General features: G+C 39.7%; 1 protein-coding gene across 17 annotated transcripts in view; it reads right to left on the minus strand.

The window, feature by feature from the left end:
- The window catches only part of DLGAP1 (DLG associated protein 1), a 989,022-nt gene that overhangs the window by 311,221 nt on the left and 653,939 nt on the right, over positions 1–23,862 (minus strand). For 6 of the 17 annotated variants that reach the window (XM_064379381.1, XM_064379382.1, XM_012446838.2 and 3 more), the window contains one exon: positions 3,201–3,314. The exons of the other annotated variants lie outside the window; for them this stretch is intronic. In XM_064379381.1, the coding sequence (XP_064235451.1) occupies positions 3,201–3,314 (114 nt within the window). Of the gene's footprint in view, positions 1–3,200; positions 3,315–23,862 lie in introns of those variants that run through there. 17 annotated transcript variants of the gene reach the window in all.

The following is a 23,862-nucleotide window of genomic DNA, read 5'->3' on the forward strand; positions in this document are numbered from 1 at the left end:
CCATATTTATATCTACTATATATTCTAGTATAAGAATACAAATGCAAATGGACGATATATAAAATCATCTGCAAAATCATATGAATTTCTTTTGTGGTAAGAAAACAGTTCTCCTAAGTTGGCCCATAGGCACAAAAAGGTATTTGTCTCTCTGCTAGGACCTTTGGAAGTGGACTAACTTTTGGTGCTGACATTTTCCCCCACTTTAGGTTTTCCTAAACTGAAAGAATTGCACTAGTTCTGGGAGGTCTGGGAGCTAAAGCTATAGTAAGTTAGGAGTCCTTTAAAAATCTTTCTAATAGAGAACATTTAGAGATTGTATGATTCAAGGTAATAACTTCTGTTCTGACTGTTTTGAACACTTCGTGGATTTTTTGGGGGGTCCTATCTCCTCTTAGTTTAAAGTTCCCATTTGGAATAGACAAGGTGCTCTTAATTTTACTACCCTTCAGCTTTCCTCTAAGATAAAATACTACATTTTCCTGAATCTAAGACACTAATGCAATTGTCCCAGTATTTTTTGTGCCACTAAGAAAGAAAGAAACATTATCACTACATTCTGACACTCCATAGAATATATGATTTATCCCAATATTCAAAATGCTAAAATGTGGAAACTATGGCCCTTAGAATCAATTGAAAACCCTTTAAAAATATGTATGAAAGGAAAAACAAGAAGTGGATTTATTCTGGGATAGTAATTGTCAATTTTTTTTTTTTTTTGAGATGGAGTCTTTTTCTGTCGCTCAGGCTAGAGTGCAGTGGCACGATCTTGGCTCACTGCAACCTCTGCCTCATGGGTTCAAGTGATTCTCTAAGTACGCTGGGATTACAGGTGTGCACCACCACACCCAGCTAATTTTTGTGTTTTTAATAGAGACAGCTTTTCGCCATATTGGCCAGGCTGGTCTTGAACTCTTGACCCCAGGTGGTTCACCTGCCTCTGCCTCCCAAAGTGCTGGGATTACAGGCGTGAGCCACCACACCCAGCCATAATTGTCAATGTTCATGTTTAGTAGTGAACAAATTAATAACAACTACATTTATCATGTCATGATTCTGGAAAAAAAGAGTAAGTTCACATAATGTCTCATGATGCTTACAACTATCATGAAGGATATGAAGCGTAAATATTATAACCTCAGTTTGTCAAATAGAGAAACCGAGGTCCGGAGAGGTTAGTAACTAGTGTAGGTAGGTTGACACTGTGCCCAAGCTGAGGTCTACCACTCACAGTTCAGGAATCTCCCCCACCCACTTCTAGCATATTCATATATGTCTTTGGACATGTGTTTTCAGTAACAATTGTTATTTTTTGATAAACTACAAAGCACACATTTCTGATAAGAAAATAATGTCATAGTGTTTTAAGGTCTGTCTGAAAAAAATTAATAAACAAGTAATGGATTACAATTCCTTGAAAGAAAAATTACAAAAACTGCTCTATCAGATGTGGGAACACTTAGTTTTAAAAGTCTCTCCCCAAGTGCGTCTAGCTTGAGTGCCCTGCTTTGGCTGGGCTGCAGTTATCAAAGTATAACTAAATAGATACTGTCTGTGCCAATGATGGTCTGAGAGACGATGGTTGCGAGATGAAGCCATGTGCACGTGACTTTTTGAGAGTGGATTATCTCAGGATGGGAAGTTGCATGGTGAGGTGTGGAGTAATGAGAATGCGTGAGATTTGGGGAAATCTAAGAGCCACAAAAGGAATGAAGACACTTAGAAAGCCGGGACAGCTGAAATGGAGCATATGTCCTGAAAATATACAAAGGCAGGCCAGTGCAATTTCGTGAGCTATTCTGGGTTGCAGAAATTTGGGAGGAGAACTGATGAACTCAAGGGTGTGAGTGCATAAAGCAAAGTTCTATTTCATCAGGAACCAAAGAACTGGGAGGAAGGAACTTTGGTATTTGGCTGATTTGGTGAAAACAAAGAATAACAGGAAAAGTAGCGATTGAATGGTGGGCATCATTGATGGTTTCTATTTGCACAGCTGCCCCTCAGCAGCTATTGATTCCTTCCCAAGCACAAGGTATTTCAATGACAGCAACCAGGTAAGTAAGGGTGCTTGACATTGACTTAGGGGTCAACCTGTTTGGCCTTTCCTGTGCTTGAAAAGCAATGGTAAATAGGAGGAGAAAAATCTATATTATGAAAGGAGAGTTGGGCATCTGTCATTTATGAAATAATCTGACAATTATGGAATAATCTCAATCAGCTAGGGGCAGTACCTATGTTACTTTATTTCAATCTTTCCAGCAGTTTTACGAAATAGGCATTACTATTTCCATTTTACTGCTTCAAAACTGAGATTCAAAAAGGCAAAATGGCCAGGTGCAATGGCTCACACCTGTAATCCTAACATTTTGGGAGGCTGAGGCAGGAGGATCACTTGATTCCAGGAGTTTGAGACCAGCCTGGGCAACGTAGCAAGACCCCATGTCTACAAAAAAAAGTTTTAAATGTAGCTGGTGTCTGCATATAGTCCTAGCTATTTGAGAGGCTGAGACAAGAGGATTGTTTGAACCCAAGAGTTTAAGGCTGCAGTGAGCTATGATCGTGCCACCACACTCCAGCCTGGCAGACAGAGTGACACTCTGTGTTAAAAAAAGAAAAGAAAAAAGAGATGAAACGACTTGGCCAAGGTCATAATAATTGGTAGAAATGTGCATTTGTCTGACACCAAAACTTTTCATAATATCACCTTGCCTCTGATAAATCTGATTAAGTGAATAAACCAAAAAAAAAAAAAAAAAAAAGAAGAAGAAGGGGGTGCATACGCCCATTCAACACTACTGGTTTTTTTAAAATGAAACCATTCAAATAAGCATGAATGTTCTTGTGTCAGTAATTTTCAAGCACTGCTAAAAGAGGATTCAAAATAATAAATACTTAATTCCGAAGTGAAACAGTGTTGTTGTTTCCTGGTCCAGGGCTCCCTTAACAAGTATTATTTGCAGTTGCCGCTTAAACAGAAATGAACAATTTGGGGTGGGGGGTGGGTGATTAGAAAACTTGCAGGACAGCCACACCTTTAAGGATGGCTTTGGGATCCTCAAAGCATCCCAATAGCGTGTTAGCATTTGTAAGAAGTTCCACCCTGGACTTTAGGTTCCTGCCTACAACTTTTTAGAGAAATGGCTGTAATGTGTTGGCCTTCTAAGCACTTTTAGTGGGCTCTCAGATTCCCTACTCACTCGATTTCTTTGCATCTTCTTTGCAGCTGGGAGAACTGCTTTTCTGCTCCACACAGCTTTCACCTTGACAAATGCGACTTGGCTTAAATGTCCCTTTAGCCTTTTTAGCTTGCTCTTCTCATAGCAAAAACAGAAAAAAAAAAAGAGCAAGAATAGGAAAATTACAATTATGCAATGTGCAGATCCCTCGGCATGATTGTTGCTTCCCAATCAGGAGAAGATTTCCCTGGCAACCGCCCTTTCTTACTCCCCTGGAAGCCCGAAACTGGTGGAAACTTAATTTGTTTCAGATTGCTTAAAATTACCTTTTAAGGATAAGAGTAAATACCTACCTCTTTAAATAGAATTTATACCCTTTGCCACAGCTCTTCCAAATAACATTTTAAAATGATCTTGAAAGAATAGACCATTGTAAACAGTGATATAGAATGGTAATTTGCTTACCATGACCCTATAGAATTATTCTTACCCAAGAATATTTATAGCATCTACAGGGTACCTAGCACCATAGCAGGGGCTGGGTAAATACACCAAAAGCATCTTATAAAACACAGTCTCTGGTGTTAAAGGGGTTTATGTTTTGAGTGAATCGTGTATCTGGAGGATGGATGAAGGAAACAAGTAAAAAGCAGCTTTAAGTAAGTCAAGCTGAGTCGAGTATTAAATCTCAGTACCTCTCAATTTCTTACTGGGTTTGATGTTTGTTCCCATAAATCCCCTTTCCTGGTGGTGAAACTGTTCCTTAAAAGTTGAATATATGTGTGTGAGGTACAAATGCCACTGATAAACAGCCCTGCAGGGGAATGGCAGAGGAGCTAGGTCTGTGGTCCCAAAAGGATGGGGAGCCATGGGCCTTTGGGGACTAACAGAAAATGTTACTGTGGTGTTGGATGACATTAAAAGGGGCCCTACCTATGGATAGGATGCCCTTGTGACATCACATCAAGAAATAATAACTAAGATGATAGGCATGGTAGAATACACCTGTAGTCCCAGCTACTTGGGAGGCTGACGGGAGAGGATCACTTGAATCCAGGAGTTCAAGACCAGCCTGGGCAACACAGTGAGAATTTGTCTCAAAAATTTTTTTTACAAGAAATAGCAACTAAGATACTAAGATTCTAGTATGATGTAGGGACAGGAAGGGAAATGAATTTTGTTAATTATTCACCCTCTATTTTTCCTGTAGTGCATACATATGGGTTTAGCTACCCCAGTTCCACTTCTGGTTCTTGTAGTCAAGCCCCCTAATTTTGCTTTGGGAAAAGCTTTCTCCCCAATTTGAGCTCCATGTATTTCAGGAGTAGCCCAAGAGTGGGAGTAAGACAATCAGCAAATCACACTGCCTGGCTACATTGCTTGGCTCAGGGCAGAGGTGAATGATCTAAGCTTACTCAGTCAGCAAGCATCTCTGGATCTGTGCATGAAATGCCAGGACAAAGATACCTCCTCTCTCACTGAATACATTATTAGGGATGCATGTGACCTTAGGACCTGCTAGTAGCTATTTTGTAACATCTAATACACAAACATAATTTCACCTAATACAAAAACCCTATGTTATCACTAATGCCATTGCAATGATGAAAAAATTGAGACTTAGTGGTATTAAATAACTTACACCAAATGTTACAGCTTGTCAGAACTGAAAGACAGGTTTGTCTTATTCAAATTTCTATGCTCTTTTCATCACACCAGGCTGCTCTCTATAAGAGTTTCAAAATTTTGTTATAGTAATTTATTAAACTTAAAATTCAAGTGTTAAGTTGCCAGGAGATACAATCCCATAGCATTTTGGAACTTGTAACAAGTACTGAGTGTTGGAAGCTTGGAAGATCCAAAAGAACCTAAAGTAATAGCCACAGAACACCCGATACCCAGCAGTTATAGTTGGCTACAAGTTCTAGAAAAACATAAGGAAGAATTAAAAACATCTTAAAAGAATAGAGGTTGGCTGGGTGTGGTGAGCCTGTAATCTCAGCACTTTGGGAGGTGGAGGCAGGCAGATCACTTGAGGTCTGGAATTGGAGACCAGCCTGGCCAACATGGTGAAACCCTGTCTCTACCAAAAATACAAAAATTTGCCAGGTGCAGTGGTGGGTGCCTGTAATCCCAGCTACCTGGGAGGCGGAGGTTGAAGTGAGCCAAGATCCAGCCTGGGCGACAGAGCAAGACTCCCTCAAAAAAAAAAAAAAAGGAATAGAGGTTTAGGTCTATGGTAAATATATTTATTTCACTGACTATATACAAGATCAGTTAACTTAGAGCCGTTTCTTAGTTTTTAATGTAATTTCATTTTCTGGCATATTGGAGGCATCTCTGTTGGCTTGGAATTGTGAGTTGAGCCATCATAGTTTTCCACTATTGTTACAGTTACTAGCGTGCTGGTGTCCGTCCACCATATCCTATGTTGTTTGTTGCTATAATTCCTAGTTGCAAACATTGAATTCCCCAAGGCAAACTAGAATTCTATGTCTGGTGTTCAGAAGCAGAGATGTGGGCAGAAAATTAGTGACCTTCCTCTTGGTGTCAATAGAAGCCCACATGTGGAAACATCATTCATTGACACTAATCCTTAGTATTGTCTAAAATCACATAAACCTCTCAGCACATCTGTCTGTTGCTAAATTGTCAAACTTGTATATGAATTTTTTTCTTAGGACACAAAATCTGATCATCTTATTAACAAATACAGCTAGATTCTATAAAATATCAAGTCAATCATCTCAAGTATTAATACATAATTTTAAAACTAGAAATTTTAAAACAGATTTCAGCAAATATTTTCCTTTAGTGTCTCTGTTATCAATTTTTGAAATATTAAGTTTCTCAAATGAGGCTTACATATTATACTTGTGAATCATTAACTTACACATTTGGCATTTATAAACAAACAAAAACCCCAATAGATTTAAGAAGAGGCACAACTCAGAAGCTCCAGCTTTTCATCATCATCATCTGATTCCCACTGCATCTTGGAGTTGTTTGAACTTTTTATTCCAAGCTACATTTATAACACCTGAAAGCATACGGCATTCAAATGGGCCAAAATAATCTTTCTTTCCTGAATCCCATCCATTCTAATGCAATGAAACCATCAAACCACATGCATCTAGTTCTTCATAGTGGGAAAAGAACTGAGTAATATTTTGGTGTCCTCATGCACATGTGTGATTCAAAATTCCACTTTCATAATCACCTTACAGGGAAGTTGCCTCTTGAGGGTGTATACTTTAAGCTACATTTCAACCCACTTTCCACAGGCGGCAAGATATCTATAATGAACAGAGGATGTCCCACAAACATATGTACAGATGAGTATGATACACTCAATAGTTATCTGAATCAGTGCTTCCAGGCTAGCTCAAGGTCCATTGAAAGGAAATGTTCCAACTGGAGTATTCATTACAGGGTTCTCTTCTTTCGCTTTAAACTGATTACCTTGAGGTTAAGCTGAAGTTAGAAGTTCCACTTCTTCTGTGACTTTGTCAAAGTGCTTTAAAAGTATTCATTCACTTATTCAATACATATTTATTGAGTATATATGGTCATCCTATAGTATCTGTGGGGACTGGTTCCAGGACACCAAAATCCATGGATGCTCAAGTTCCTGACATAAAATGGTGTAGCATTTGCATATAACCTATGCATATCTTCCCATATACTTTAAATCATCTCTACATTCCTTGCAATACCTAATACAATGCCTGCACGTCACCTCATTTGTGTGGATTCAATATAGTCCTCAGGGTGTAGCAAATTCTAGTTTTGTTTTTTGCAATTTTGTGGATTTTTTTCCAAATATTTTTCACCCATGGTTGGTTAAATCCACAGATGCAGAACCAATGGATACATAAAGAGCACTGTATCATGAAACAGGTGCTATTTTAGGTACTGGAGACATAGCAATTCATAAGCAGAGAAAAAAAAATCTCTTTTCCTCAAAGAACTAAAAATAGAACTACCATTTGACCCAGCAATCATAGTACTGGGTATCTATCTAAAGGACAATAAAGGATTCTACCAAAAAGACACCTGCACTCACATGTTTATCACAGCCCTATTCAACAATACTAAATTCATAGACTCAACCTAGGTGCTCATCAATGGTAGGTTGGATAAAGAAAATGTGGTACATACACACTATGGAATACTATGCAGCCATAACAAAGAACAAAATTATGTTCTTTGCAGCAACACAGATGCAGCTGGAGGCCATTATCCTAAATGAATTCATGCAAAAACAGAAAACCAACTACTGCCTGTTCTCACTTGTAAGTGTGAGCTAAACTATGGGTACACACAAACATAAAGATGGCAACAGTAGACACTGGGGACTCCAAAAGAGGGGACGGTGAATGGCAAGGGTTGAAAACTCTCTACTGGGTACTATGCTCACTGTTTGGATGATGAGTTCAATAGAAGCCCAAACCTCAGCGTTACACAGTCTATCCATGTAACAAGACTGCTCATGTACGCCCTGAACATAAAATTTAAAATTAAAGTTCTGCCCTCATGGGGAAGGGAGAGGACAGATGCTAATAAAATAAGCAAAATGTATGTTAGGCAATGACATGTGCTATGGAAAAATGAAAGCAGGAAAGGGGGAAAGATTGCGTGGAGGAGAGGAGGGTGGTGGGATAGGCAATGTGAATAGTGTCATCATGGGACGCCATGTTAAGAGACCTCTAGGTATGAACTGAATGGGGTGGGGGAATCTGCCCTGGGGTCTGGAGGCAGAGTGCTCCAGGCAAGAAAGAAGCACACATGAGAAAGTCCTGAAGAAAGGACAGGACTGGCATGCACACAGAGGGAGGCCAGGTGAGTGGAGTGGAGTGAGAGGCGGCAGAAGGTGAGGACAGTGATTGGAGATGTGGGCGTCCATTGCAGGAGCTTTACAGGCTGTGGTAAGGGCTGTGGCATATTACTCGGGGTGAGATGGGAATAGAATGGAGCTTTTGAGAAGACACAGACAGATTTTAGTTTAAGAGAATCAATCACTCGGGTTTCCAAGTTGAGAATGACTCAAGGGCAGCAAGGGTAGAATCAGAGACAGAAGTATGAGACTCATGCAATAACCTAGACTGGCGCTAAAGGAGGGGAGGTGGGTCGGAGCAGCGCTGGAGAGAGAAGACAGGACCAAGAGGTTTGTTAATGATGATCTGGATGTGTGGACTGATAAAAAGTAGTTAAGGGCGACTCCGAGGTTTTTGGCCTGATTAACAGGAAGGACTGAATTCCCATTAGTTGGGATGACGAGGCCTAAAGAAGGAGTAGAGGAGATCACAAGGAGGAGAGCAGTAGAGATCTCCTAAAGATGGAGATTAGGAGTTGAGTCTGGGATGCAGGAAGTTTGAAATGTCCATGGGACAGACATCTAAGCAGAGATGCTGAATAGGGTACTTAGCCATCTAAGGCCAGGGGGCAGGCAGTCTGTCTGCAAGCATCCCTGTGGGCATACACCTGGTACTTAGAGCTCTGTGAATGAAGGAGGTGACCTAAGGAGTGACTGTTGGTAGAAGACAGAAGTGGCCCAAGAGCCGTGTCCACTCAGCATTGCTCCATCTTTAGAAGTTGGGAGACAGGAAACCACAAACTAGGCAGGCTTGCAAGGATCAACAAGGGTGTGTTGTCCTGGAAGCTGAGTGAAGAAAGTTTTTCAAAGAGAAAGGAGTAACGTGCTGTCACACCGACTTTTTCCCATGATCTTCATCCCATGGGACGCTAAGTCAGCAACGTTCATTGTACCTCTTAGTCATTAGTTGCCATAGACAAAGGATTCTGCTGTTCATGAATAGCTTTTTCTTCCCAGCAAGATGCAAACTTCTTGAAAGCAAGGCTGTTGTTTTCTTCTTTCTCTCTCTCTCTCTACAGCAGTGGCTTTTAAATAGCTTTTGGCTACATCTCACAGTAAGAAACACATTTTACTTTGGAAACCAGGATAAGCACATATACAAGGGAAAGAAAGAGAAATATTTAACCTTTTGGCATGCCATGCACTCTGTCTTTATTTTCATTCTCTTCTATTGTACTCTATTTAATTAAAAATAATGGTGTTTCTGACCCATTAAATTGATTTCACTAATTGATTTCATTGGTTGCAACCATGGCTTAGAAAAGCACCACTGTTAGAGTGTCTGCCACAGGGCTCTGCCACCTTCATTATTAATCAGAGAGACACTGTTATTCACCTTCATTCTTCCCCAGTACCTTCCGTAAAGCAAACACTTAACAGATGCTTGCTGCATGAATAGTTTTGAGACCCTAAAGTAATACTTCTTGAATTGAGCTCCGTAGTCTTTAGTTACCTTTACTTTTACTGATTATACTTCTGTACTGATCATAGTCATGTAGGAGAGTATTTCTTAAGAGCTCTGTGTCTTCAGAATAAACACAGATCTGCATGTCTTTTTAAAGAGGTCTCTGTGTAGCCGAGAGTCAGAGAAAACACTGGCCAGGGTTAGAGTGGCCACCCAGATTAAGTGAGTCCATCAGCTGGGTTATTCCATGTGCAAAGTAAAGGCAGGAAGCCTGATGTTTGAATGCTTTTTCATGTTCTTACGCATCAACCTCTGGGGGTCAGGGGCAGTGGGGTTCAAAACATTTTTAAAAACAGGACAGTCCGGGCACAGTGGCTCATGCCTGTAACCTCAACACTTTGAAAGGCTGAGGGGGAAGAATTGCTTGAGCCCAGGTGTTTGAGACTAGCCTGGCCAACATAGCAAGATCTCATTTTTACAAAATATTTAAAAATTATCTCGGTGGTGTGTGCTTGTAGTCCTAGCTACTTGAGAGGCTGAAGTGAGAGGACCATCTGAGCCTAGGAAGTCAAGGCTGCAGTGAGTTACGATCATGCTACTGCCCTCCAGCCTGGGTGACAGGGCTAGACTCTACCTTAAAAAAAAAAAAAAGAAAGAAAAAGAAAAAGAGACAAAATGAAACAAACAAAAAAACTTTCAAGAACACTCCTGTCTTTTTATTAGAATTTATATAGCATTCAGTGTCAATATGAAACACTGATTATTTAAAAATGGGGGTAGAAAGCTTTCATTAAATATCTATGATCCAAAGTAACAGAGCTGGGAAAATCATTAGTACTAACAATGTCTTAGAATTTTGAAATGTCCACCTACAGAAACAATATATAATTTAACCCAGGTGTCCCATTTAAAGAATCTTTAAAACAAAAGACAGGTACATGGTAAGTCCTCAATAAATGTTAGCTAATGTTTAAATTCTTCTCCATAAAGAACGCTTACAAAAGTGGCACAGAAGAAAATAAAATATTTTCCACCATGCAGTTCTGACTTGGGTAGTTTTTCGCTTATAAGGAAGGAGCATGGTGCAATGAATACAGTATAGATTTTGGAATCAGGTCAACCTGTGTTCAAATCTGACTACTTAGACCAGACGTGTGATTTTGGCCTAGTTACCTGAACATCTTTTTTTTTTTTTTTTTTTTTTTTTGAGACAGAGTTTTGTTCTTGTTACCCAGGCTGGAGTGCAATGGCGCGATCTCGGCTCACCGCAACCTCCGCCTCCTGGGTTCAGGCAATTCTCCTGCCTCAGCCTCCTGAGTAGCTGGGATTACAGGCACGCGCCACCATGCCCAGCTAATTTTTTGTATTAGTAGAGACGGGGTTTCACCATGTTGACCAGGATGGTCTCGATCTCTTGAACTCGTGATCCACCCGCCTCGGCCTCCCAAAGTGCTGGGATTACAGGCTTGAGCCACCGCGCCCGGCCCTGAACATCTTTTAACTTCAGGTTTTCAAACATAAAGTGAGGACGGTAATACCTACTTCAGAGACTGACTATAAAACTAAAGATGATATAAAGTAACATATGACATGCCAACTAATTCAAAGTGTATTTATAGGTTGCTTTTTCATATAGAAATCATGTTTAAATGTTGGTTAAGTTCCCACATGGTACAAACCCTTAAAGCCTGTTTCATTCATGATAGAGCTGACCCTTAATGGAACATGCAGTGGATCCAAGACTCTGGGCTTGGGGGTGGGAAGGGGTTGAGGATGGAGATTAGTGCACTTGGGGGATCTCTAGAGGCCTGTGTATAGGGGACTGTGGATCAGTCAGGGTTCTCAGAACAGAATAGAAAAAAAGAGATTTATTTTAGGGAATTGGCTGGCATGACTATGGTGAGTAACAAGTCTGAAATCCACAGGGTGGTCTGGCAGGCTGGAAACTCAGGCTGGAGTTGACTCTGCAGTCTTGGGACAGAATCTTGTCAGGAAAACCTCAGTTTTTGGTCATAAGGTCTTTCAACTGTTTGGTTGAGGCCCAGCCACATTATTGAGGGTAATCTTCTTTACGTAAGTCAACTAATTAAAGATTTTAACCACGTGTATAAAATTACTTCACTGTAACACCTAGATTAGGGTTTGATTGAGCAACTGGGTTCAGCAGGTGGCTGCCCAGAACTAACCATATAGACAGGAATTCAGGTGGCAGCTTCTGGGCAGTGGGAGGGAGACTTTATGGGCAGACACGGCCACTGCAGTGCTGACTGATATTCAGATTCTCTTCAGTTGTGGGCTGCATGTGCTCCATTCATTTTCTGAGGAACTATGGTTTGGGTCCAAGACACGAGAGTAAAGACTAACTCCTCACTAGTTGCTCAGGAAACCCATAAAGGCCATGCAAGCAGAGTAAGCCTCTTACTGGCTTTGAATCAGCACCTAGCAAGGTGCCTGCTATGTCAATTTCATTGACAATGTTCTTTAAGAGCAAAAGAGTCATTCGTGGAATTTTTATTTCTTGTCAACAAATGAACAAGAAAATCTACAGTCACCCGAAACATCCCACCACGGTAAATAAACAGGAAATTTACAGACTCATCTTTTATTTAAGCCCTTTATATTCTAAAAGACCAAGAATTCCATAATGCCCTACCTTGATAAAACAAATATAGAGCTAACCTTAAAAAAATCAAGATTTACTCTAGCAACTTGCACATACTACTAATGTAACACTGATTACATTGTTTTAAAACCATTTTTCTATAGATCTGTCTCACACACCAACCCACCAACCTGTAATCAACCAGAGAGGAAGGATGATATGATTTGTCTGGCAGAGACTATTATTCATTCCCATAATTCCAGTTCTAAGCAGAGCATAAAATACAACAACATACACTAAAGTAAAAGTGCTCGTGAAATCTCTAATTGTAACACCCAGGTTGTACCTGTTTTATTCCGCTGAGAAATAAAGTATGGGTGTCTTTCATCCCAGATTTTCCTCCACCAAGGGCAGGGAAGAAACCTGGCAATGGATGTGGGCAAATAGGGAACACATACCCGTGCACAAAGGAACTGGTGCATGTGTGTGGAGGGGGCACGCATGACCAGTATCTAGAAGAGAGGATCTGCTGGCCTCCAAGGAGCTGCGGTTGGATATTGCTGTGGGGATATTCAGGGAAGCACAGTCACAACCCGTAGTAGGGTCAACTGAACTCTACCAGGCCCAGAGAGCCCCATCAGCAGATCATGGCAGGACCAGTCAACAGAATCCAAAGACTGTCATCTCACCCTGTGTATTCCAAAGCACATTTTATGGATCACTAATCCTTAGAAATGCTTTGTGAAATACGGTTCCAAGAGGGTTTGGGAGATGCTTTATACTGTATTGTTCTTTTAAAGAGTTTCCATCCATATGAGCATCTTAAAGATTCCAGGATGTCTGCCAATATAGAAACCTGAATATATTACTCAGTTTCTCAAATTCAACTCCTTTCTTCACATTAATATCTATTCAAATCGTTCTTTGGGAAATGTCAACTTCTTCACGTACAAACAAAGAAACTGACACCCAGAATGTAAATTACAGCTTATATGGCTAATAAGTGGCAGAATTGGGTTAGAATTTAGATCTCCTTTTGTTCCGGTGCACTTTCCAGTCCATCACACTGCAACTATTGATCTCACCATTGTTTATGAATACCTTTCAACAATTTCATGAAACTGTTTTGATCTCCCTATATCAATACGTAGAAGACAAACCTGAAGGACTGGCTACTGTGTACAGAGGGGACTCAGCCTTTGGAAACTTCATATTTTGTATCAAGTCTGTGCCAGGATATGTTTCCTTCAAGGTATCAGTGCAAATTAAAGGTGGTCATAGAGACATGTAAGTGGCATTGATTTATACAAATAGGTTTGGGTCACATCTTGTATTTTACAACAGGAACCTAGATCATGCCAACCTTTTGATGGTTAAAAACTGTAAGGAGAGAATACTTAGTCAAGATAATAAACGGTTACCTTTGCATATAGAAGTAACCAGAATCCAGCGTGCACACTCCATTATTCCTTGTCTCCAGACATTGACTAGAATTCGGTCTTTGGTACACTCTCTCCATCACACACACATGACACATAAGCACACTTTATATTCAGTGATGATGTATTTCTTATTATGAAAACTGTGAACTACCCACGGACAGTAACAACGCAGATATATTTCATTTGAGAAAGCCTTTCTTTTGTCATTTTCTTTCTTTACCTTTTTGGTGATGAGTCAAGCTGACCTGATGGGTGAGATAGTTCAGATAATCATGCTTCCTCCTTATGACAATGCTGGCTTTCTGCAATTCAAATGCCCCACTACAGCTAGATGAGTAGGCACTTAGCCACCGACTCAAGTTAATAGTTGTTTGTTTAGCATAAAAAATTCTGAATCAATAGAAAAACACTAAATTAAGCCTCATTTTTGATATCTCATTTGACAAAAGGAATCACGTTATTTTTCCTTGTAGCAGATTCAGATAAACATCTAGGAAAAAGAAAACTGTTTTGTGTTGGAATGGCCACAAAAAACCTTTTTTTTTTTCAGGAGGGGACATATTAGAAGTCAGGAAAAATAATTTATGTGGCTTTAACGTTCCTGCCCAAACCAGCCATATGCTCTCAATATTACTGGAAGAAAAGTGAAACAAAATACAAAGTAGGGGCAAGAAGGCCCTTGTGGGGGATGCGGGGGTGGGGAATGGGAGGCAGCTTAGATGCCCCGCTAACACTGAGGCAGAGGAGGTGAGAGCACCTTTCTCCCTTGTATACCCACTTGTCTGTCTGTCAACTTCTCTCCTCCCATTTGAGAATGCTCCTGGATGTAAATTTTGACCTGGTTTCAGTTGTAATAAATACATGAGGCACAGAAGCAAGAGAAACTCAAATGGCTTCCTAAAGCATAATCTCATAAATAACAGTAACTTTTGTTCTGCCCATTATGTTGGTGGCATAATTTTATTTTTTTATTTAATTTTCTATGAATTAACAGATACATTTGTCCTTCCTTCCTCCTTTCCTTTCCTTTCCTTTTTTCTTTTCTTTTCTTTTTTCTTTCTTGTGACAGGGCCTTACTTTCTCTCACAGCTCACTGCAGTCTTGACCTTTCAGGCTCAAGCAATCTTCCCACCTCAGCCTCCTGAGTAGCTAGAACCACAGGCACATGCCACCACGTCCGGCTAATTTTTGTATTTTTGGTAGAGACAGGGTTTTGGTATGTTGCCCAGGCTGATCTCGAATTCCTGACCTCAAGTGATCTGCCCACCTCAGCCTCCCAAAGTGCTGGGATTACAGGTGTGAGCCACCACACCTGGCCTGTTTTGTTTTGATTTACTAAACACCTTTTATTTTTCTCTTCTGTTACATAGAAACAAACAAAAAGATAAATATTTTGTTTGGGAGGCATTTGGGTATCATCAAATATTTAAATCAGAGCTTTCTAGCATGTGTGATCAATGAGAATAGAAGGAAACTAGGACTTCTGAACTGATTTCCTTCTAGAACATTCTAATAGATGCATCTAAGAGGATTCAATTCAGATAAAACTTCGATATCTTTATTAAGATACTTGAAGGTGTTGATTTACAAAAGATTAAGTACCACGGTATAAAAATTCTATTGTCGCATTAATTTAATTAGAAATGAAAAACAGCCAATCCATTTCTAACGAAGTTAATAATTCAAAGAAAACATTGACCTAAAGACTGACTATATAAAAATAATTTCTGCAATTTATCCAACTCATAAATTGGTATAAAGATTTATTTAACAGATGATTCATCATAGCACTGGTTGTAAAAGCAAAATGTGTAATAATGAATAATGTTCCTCAATGTGTATTGCTAATATACTCGTTCTTTACTATGTAATGTTAATATAGTAGAATGTAGTCTTCATTAAAGAAAAAATTTTGTTTTGATTTAATCCTGTGTTCCCAGTGCCTGGAAGTGACCTTGGTGCACAGAAGATGAGATTAAACATTTGCCAAATGAATGAACACCCCATATAACCAAGTATATGTACATAGGTCAATGTATACATACACGTATACATATTTGTATGTTTGAGCATATGAAGAAAACAGCAGAAGGAGAATGTTAAAATAGTAACAGTGATGGTTGCCTTTGGTAAATAGGACTGGAACATGGTGGGGGAGGGCGCTTTTACTTTGAACTCTGTATCAATCTGTACTATCTGAATTTTTTTCACAATTAGCATATGTAACTTTTTAAAAAAAATGAATTCTGTGGAAGAACCCCAAACCTACACCACCAGGGATCTGCTTTTTAGAATTTGTGTTGTCTTTACTTTAACTCAATCTAAAGATACAACTCCGTTATGTACCAAGATAACATACGGAACAAGCTTTGACTGGAAATTGATGAAAGCTGGACCAGAGAATCAGAAATTAAAATCTTCAAAGAATCATCATTATAGATTATTTTTTGCTTTTCCATTTCTTCAGCTTCAACTAGAATTTTATATTCAAAGTTAAGAAAATTTACATATAACTGTATGCAAAAACCCATATGCTCTGTGTCAGTCAGTACTACTTATTTTTAATGAGATAAAATAGCTTATTTAAACTTTGAATTTTCCCATTGGGTTTAGATGATTTAGCTGTTTATCCAGCAGCCTTATACTTAAAAATAGATGAGATGACATTTGTGGGTTCTTTAAAAACATATCCTTTGGAGAAAGAAGCAGAACACTAATGCCACATTTACCATTTACATTATATAAGAAAGGCAAGTTTTTATAGAGTGAGTGCTTCATAGAAAAGACCCTCCTTTCTGACATCAAAGTTGTCGCTCTTCTGTAGCCAGTCACAGTCATTGCAGATGTAAGGGAGTCCCACGTGAGTTTCATTATCTGGTGATTACAATTAATTTAATGGAAACAAATGTAGCTGCAAAGTTCAAATAATAGCGTAGGAAGATTTTTGTCTCCCTTCTCCCTTCCAATTATGTAGTGCCTCCCCCCATTGCCATTATTCTTTTATCAACTATTTATTGAGTGTCTGCTACGTGGGAGGCACTGTTGTTACAAAACAAATATAAAGACGATGTTGACTATATTTAACTTGACCTTATATACCTATTTAATAATTATGCCACCCTGCCAGAAATGAGAAGTGATTAATATTAGCCTTAAACCTGCTGTCATACGATTCCACAGAGTCTAGGATAAGAATTAAAATAAGTTGAGCTGAAAATATAGTGTCACCTGAAATTGCAAACTGGGTAGGTATACAGGAGAACTAGAGTCCATTAAAGTATGAAATATTAAAATCAGTGTTCCAATCGTGGTAGCATTGCTGATGGCAAAGGATGATGACACCCGGAGGAAATGAAACCAAACATATCGCTTTCCCACTCAGAATAATACACCTCTCTTAGGATCTTACTGATTTTATTTATTAAAAAAAATACCCTTTAGGAGAAAACTGCATTTATCGGGTAATATGAAAGAGGAAATGAGGTCGGTGTGAGGGCATGGGTATATGCCATCCCTATGCGGCGTTCTAATCTTTGGTTTTTATAGGAGTTTCCTCTGAGCATTTATCAAAGGTAATAGGATTAGATTTTTTTTTCTCCTTCGTCAAATGTTCTCCTCACTCTGAATGCTTCATACAGATCGCAGGTGGATGAGATTTTTCCACTGAGGAGGAATTGCACTTTTTGCCCCTCCTAGGATGTGACTTGAATACCTGGCTTGTTCCACGTTGGGCTTGCCACCTGCTCCTGCTCCGAGGTGTCCACTGACTTAAAGGCATCGTAGGGGCGATCAGGGAAGAGGGAGCAAGAGTTCTCAGCCACACATTTTTCTATCTCCCCTCAGAATCCATCTCTCAGAGGTAGTCTAAGTGGCCCTCCTACCACATGCATCGTTTTATCACTACTGTAGTGTTCTTTTCTTAGATTCTGCCAAGGCTTTTAATGGGCTGGGGCCCCTGCTAAGAGCAGGGATTTTGTGTTTTCTTTTGAAGAGCGTGGTAGATTTCTGAGCACCCTGTGGCATTCTGTAAAAGTGATAAATACTAATAATGAACAATGAAGCAGGCTCTTGAGTTGGGGCTGGCCGCAGGAGAACTCAGAATGAGGGAAAAAAAATAAATCAATTTCTAACACAAAGGCAAGATTTAGCCTCTCATTAGATCTAACTGCTACATGTAAAGAAGGTTGTTAAGAAAATGGCACAGAGATTTTGTGAGGTGGAGCCAAGCCTGCGAAATAGGCTTTCAAGATGTGTTTTCTATCTTCCTTCCAATTTTGGGTGTTATGATGTAACAGGATTTTGAAATCCAAGCATATGTTATTTTCTTTCTTCTTTTCCTTTTATGTTTAAACCTCCATTATGATGAATTAGCTTTCCTTCCTCAATAATTCAGAGTTTATTTTCCATAAAAAGGAAGCATTTAGAAATGTGATATTAGGCATATGGCCCCCTTTCAGATCTTCCCAGCTCTATCTGTACGTGGTTTTAGACTCAGCTGTACATACATTAATTTATGCAGCAATGAGTATTATAAATCCTACACTTTGTTTAGATGTAGCCTCTTTCTTTTCATAAACAAAACTTGAAACAATACTAAACTTTTAAAAAAGATAGACATAATGGATGATTTCACTTTGAGAAAGCAGAATAACCCAGATTGTAAAAGTCATGGACAGAGACCAGGTGTAGTGGCTCATGCCTGCAATCCTAGAACTTTGGGAGGCTTATGTGGGTGGCTTGACTGAGCTCAGGAGTTCGAGACCATCCTGGGCAACATGGTGAAACCCCGTCTCTACTTAAAATACAAAAAAATTAGCCGGGCGTGGTGGTGGTACCTGTAAACCCAGCTACTCAGGGGGCTGAGGCACAAGACTTGCTTGAACCTGGGAGGCGGAGGTTGCAGGGAGCCAAGATGGAGCCACTGCACTCCAGCCTGGGGTACAGAGTGAGACTCTGTCTCAACCAAAAAAAAAAGAAAGAAAAAGTCGAGACAGGGATAAATGGAAATCGTACACATTTCTTTCTCTTGACTTTATGGTAGTTTGGAAAAGAGACCATTTTAAAAAAAAACCAGTGTATTACTAATTGATGACACCTAATGTCTTAGTAATTTAAAAATAATGTAGATTGGGATGAAGCCACAGAATTCTATAATGGGGAGAAGAGATAAATAGAAGACAGAGACAATTGTAGAATAATAGCCAACTGTCTGTGGAGAATAGGGAGCTGAGTGGATGAAATAACTGAGTTTGCCTGATGTTTTAATCTAAGATTACCCTCCTACCATGTGCACAGGACCTGATTATACAGTATTCAAAGCTAGTAAAAATGTAACTAGTCCACCTGAGCTAAGGAAATATCAAAACATCAATTGTTCTTTCTCAAGTTTAGTCATGCTGATCAGATTCTTTCGCAGTTAAGAAATATTCTATTGCATGGTTTATGGGTAAATATGACTAGAAATTCTCAGCAGTGGTAAAGCACCGGAACTGGGCATGGCTGCTACACATATTTGTATTTCTGATAGTGCCTGGCATTGTGCCTTGCATACACAGAAAGTTCAAAACTACATGCTTTATGTATGACAGAAGTGTAGGATTTCACTCTCCCCTGAAAGCACTCTATTTGATAGAGAGTTGCACTTTTTTCTGCTTACAGCAAGCGTAAACTCTTAGAGCCAGGTTGTGAACTGCTTGGTGTGGGTATATGCTGTAGATATTTAATCACTTGGTAACTTATTAGTGATATATTTAATTCATCTAAAGTGATTTATGCTTCAAATGTGAACATGATGTTTTACTACTGCTTTTACTATTTAACAAAAAGATAATTGTTGCATCCATTTATAAATTTTGCATTAAACATGACACATTTATCTTTTCAAAGAAAAAAATTATTAATCTCAGAAAATTTTCCTCAAACATAGAAATACACCAGGCAAAAATCAACTTCTGGTTTTACTGTACTTGAAAATAAATTAGCATGCATTTCATGTGGTATTTTGTTATTCTCCTCTCATAACCTGCTTTGGTAAAAAAAAAATCATATCATAAAAGCAATGGCAAATTAGATCTGGGAGTGAAGAAAACTTGTTTTTAAATTCTATCTTAGATATTGAACTATTAAATAGATGATAATGAAATTAACGTCTGTTTCATGCATGAAGCAGTTCTATTAAGTTCTTTTGTAATTTCTTGCTTTTGAGAGGTTAAAGTGGAAGGGCTTATTTTCTTTAGACACTGACCCTGGGATTTATGAACTTCATTATTTTCTTTATCTTATGATAACTATGCCCACAGGGTACAATTAATGAATCAATTCATCAATCCATTCATTCACATTTATCGAATGCTTCCTGTATGCCAAGCACTGCGCGAGTAGAAACCACTAGAATCAATAAAATCAATAGACTTCTATTTGGCTCTAGGGGTCTGCTCTCTATTTGGGGAACAGGTAGAATTATTGGAGGAGAGGGAGCAACCAGCACTTAAGCTTGGTGTCAGCAAAGTGTGAAAACTGCTAGCAAATCCACACAGAGGCATCGGTAGCATGGAAGCTAGTTTAAGGAGGTCATACTTGTCTTGAGACTTGAATGATGGGCAAGACTTTGCCAGTTGGGTAAAGGGAGGAGAGGAGGGCAGAGTGGAGACAGAGTATACGGAAGCATGAGCACATAAACAGGCACCATGTGTACTCACGGGAAGCACCAAGCTTCACTGCAGACCTAGGGCCTCTCAGGGTACTGCTAGAAACAGATTCTGTTAGGTACTGAGTCAATGGTCTGGACTTGGTTTAAAGACCCCGGAGGTCTTTTTCAGAATTTATTTCTTGGACTGCCTCTTTCTGTCACCAACACGGCACTGAGAACAATAGAAAGCAGCTCCTTTTGTTTCTGGGACACAGCTCCTCTTTTCTAAGATTCATGCCTGCTTGCCCAGGGAAATTCCTCAAACCAGTCTTTCTCCTGCACTGATCATTCTCTTCTGAACAGGACATTCTGCCAACTGCCAAGACACCTGACTGTTGGCCCCACCCTCAATCACCATGCCTCCTTTCTCTAGGAGACCTCACTTCTGTTTATGTCTAAGCCCCACAAATGGCTTTACTCTTTGAACATTCTCTTTCTGGACTTCCTCTAGTCCCAGCATTGCGATTCCTCTGACCACATATTTAGGCACACATATAATACTTAGAGGGCCTCTCGACTCCACATTTAACCCTTGTAATATCATCTTTCTTATATTAATAGTTTACTCCTCTTTATCAGCTCATTTGGAGCCACCTTTCATTTCCCAAAATATCACCACCGTATTCTTTTGGCTGCTGTATCAAATTACCATAAGCCCAGTGGCTTAAAAACAACTCATATTTAATCTCTTACAGTTGTGGAGGCCAGAAGTCCAAAATAGTTTCACAGAGCTGAAACCAAGATAGCAGAACTGGGCGTCCTCTGGAAGCTCTAGAGGAGAATTCATTTCCCTGCCTTTTCCGCTTCCTAGAGCTGCATTCCTGGCATTTCTTGTCCCCTGGCCTCTTCCTCCATCATCACAACCAAGAGCAAAGCATCTGCAAATCTCTCTCTGCTTCCATGGCCAGGTAGTCTCCCTCCGCCTCCTTCTTGAAAGGACACTAGTGATTACATTTAGAGCCCACCCAGATAATCCAAGACAATTTCCCACCTCAAGATCCTTCTTGTAATCACATCTGCAAAGTCATCTTTTCCACATAAGGTAACATCCTCAGTTTCCTGAAGCGTGTGGCCCCATCTGGAGCCTCTCTTCTAACTACTACCATGAACACTAACATCATTGTTAACTGAGTACTTACTCTGTGCCAGGCATTATTTTATGAGATAGGCACCATCAGTAGCCCCATTTTACAGATGAAGAAGTTGAAGCACAGAATGCTTTAGTAACTTAGTGCAGTCTTATAGACAGAGAAGTGGTAGAAAGAGCATTCGAACCTAGATCTATCCAACTGGAAAGCTGTCACTCATTCACAGAACACTCTGTTGCGTTTTTTACATTTTGCAATTGACTGTGTGTGTCTGTGTGCAAGTTTGAATTAAAGGAATCTAAAAACTGTCACGGTCAACACAAAATGGAAAATTTTCCAGAAACTGCACATGTCCCTCCTCTAGCTGTACTTCTAGATATTTCTTCCACAAAGAGCATAGTTAATTAAGTGGCGAGGTGGTAACAAGTAGCAATTTGCTTTCCCAATGAAATACCAGTGGAAGCCCCCCCTAAGTTGGCTGACATCAGGCTACTGTTGAAGAACATTAAGGACTGAGTTCAGGTAAAGTGCTATGGAAAGAGTAATCACAGAGCAGGTCCAGGAAAATAATCTCTGTTGAAAAGGACAATAGAAATGAAACAGAAATGTGAGGCCCAGCTACTTTCTCTGCAGAGAAAGCGAGAAAGGCTGAAAACCCCTGTAGACAATAGGGCTTGTAGAAGAAAGCTTGAGAATAAAGAATACAGCACAAAGAGAGGTACTTTCAGTTTAATTTAAAGGAAAAATACACTCAGGGCAGACTATTGGAGGTCAGAGGCAAATGAACACTGGCAGGTGGTGAGAAATTAAGGATTTAAAAAATGATCATTATACATTTTTAAGAATGAACGCTTTCTCTTATTCTAAGGAGGCAGTAGATCACATGGAAAATAAAAAGAGTGGGTCCTTGGAGTCAAACAGACTGAGGGTCCCATTCCTTAATATCAGTGTCATTCATGGCAACTTAAGCCTCAGTTCTTTCATTTAGAAAATAGGAATAACAACATGAAGATTAAGGAAATTATATGAACCACCATAGCACAGTACTTTGTAGGAATGAATAGCATAATTATTACATCTGGTTTCTGTAACCTCAGCAAGACAAAAGGTAATACAGCTTGTTAAGGAGTCCAGCTAGCTACTTGTGCATTCAGAGAAAATTCACTCTGTGCCAGGCGAGGTGCTGGATCATGGGCCACAACTATGAATAAGAGACCAGCTATGTTCTTTCAAGAAATGATCTAGTGGAAGAGTTAAACAAGGAGACAGGCAATCCTACCTAAGATGGAAGAAGCATGATACATAAATGATGGATGCTATGAGAGCATATTGGGAGGGGGTACCTCACTTAAACTTGGCCAATCAGAGAAGGCTTCCTGGAGGAAATGTCATCTTAGATGAGACTGGAAAATTGAGAAGAGGTTAAGTAGGGAAGAGAGAAGTTTGGGGCAGGCAGGCAGAAGAGACAAAGGAGAAAGCAGCTCATGCAAAGTCCCTGGGCAAGAGAACTTGGCGGTGCTAAGAAAGGGAAAAGTAGACCAGTGTGGCTGAAATGCAGCATGGACAGAGGGAGTGTGAGGAAAAGAAGTCCCTGGCTACATCATACTCTGTAAGTTACATTAAGAAGTTTAGACTTTATCCCAAGGGTAAAGAGGAACCAGTGAAGAATTTTTAAGCAGAAGATTTAGTGATTTTATCTGTATTTTAGAAAGATCATTTGGGCTATAATGTGCAGGATGAACTGGATTGAGGAGAAACTAGAGGGAGGAAGACCACTAGGAGATACTTACAATAGTCTAGCTGAGCAATGATTGAGGTTTAACTGGGATCGTGGCAAAGACAATGGAGAGAAGTGGATAGAAATAAGATTCGGTATTTTTTTTCCCACCTATTCATTCATTCAATTAACATTTATGAGTCTGCCTTGGAGAATTGAGATGAAGGTGAGATAGAGAGAGGAATCAAGATTGGCCCCAAGTTTCAAGGTTAAAAAAATGCATAGATAGTGGTGCCATTTACAGGGGTAGGAAACACGGGGTGACTGGCTCTCGGGGGGATACTGAGTGCGGTTTTTGACATGATAGGTTTTTGTGTCATGCCTTTATTTTTCTTACCTAGATATCGTTGTGTCTCCTAACCTGTGAGAATAGATGAGGTCATATTAACAGTAATAATCAAGTCCAGTGATATTTTAGTCCTCTCTCATCTTTGTTCCTCTTCCAGTTAATTCCAATTGTCCCTAAGAATGAGCTTCACGTGTATTTGGGAACAAATCTGTTTGCTGCCTTCTGTCAGGCCTCTTTGCAATGGTGCCAAGAACTTCTTATGACTGTGAGCCATCTGTACTGAGGCTGCTGTCTCAGTCACCACTGTCCTCAGCTGGTACCTGCTCTGTGGCCTTTGATGTGTGTGTGTATGTAGGGAAAGTGGTGGTGCTGCTGCTTTCTCTAGATTTCTCCATTAATTAACACAGAGCTGATGCATGAGTTTGTAAATAAGACATTCCTCTCATTTGGCATTGCTAAAAATACCTTCAAGGGCTAACAATTTTGCATCTCATCTCACAGCATGCATGGGTTGAC

The sequence above is a fragment of the Aotus nancymaae genome, unplaced genomic scaffold (assembly GCF_030222135.1).
Source record: "Aotus nancymaae isolate 86718 unplaced genomic scaffold, 86718_ANA_hifiasm-v0.15.2.pri h1tg000020l, whole genome shotgun sequence".
NCBI lineage: Eukaryota > Metazoa > Chordata > Mammalia > Primates > Aotidae > Aotus > Aotus nancymaae.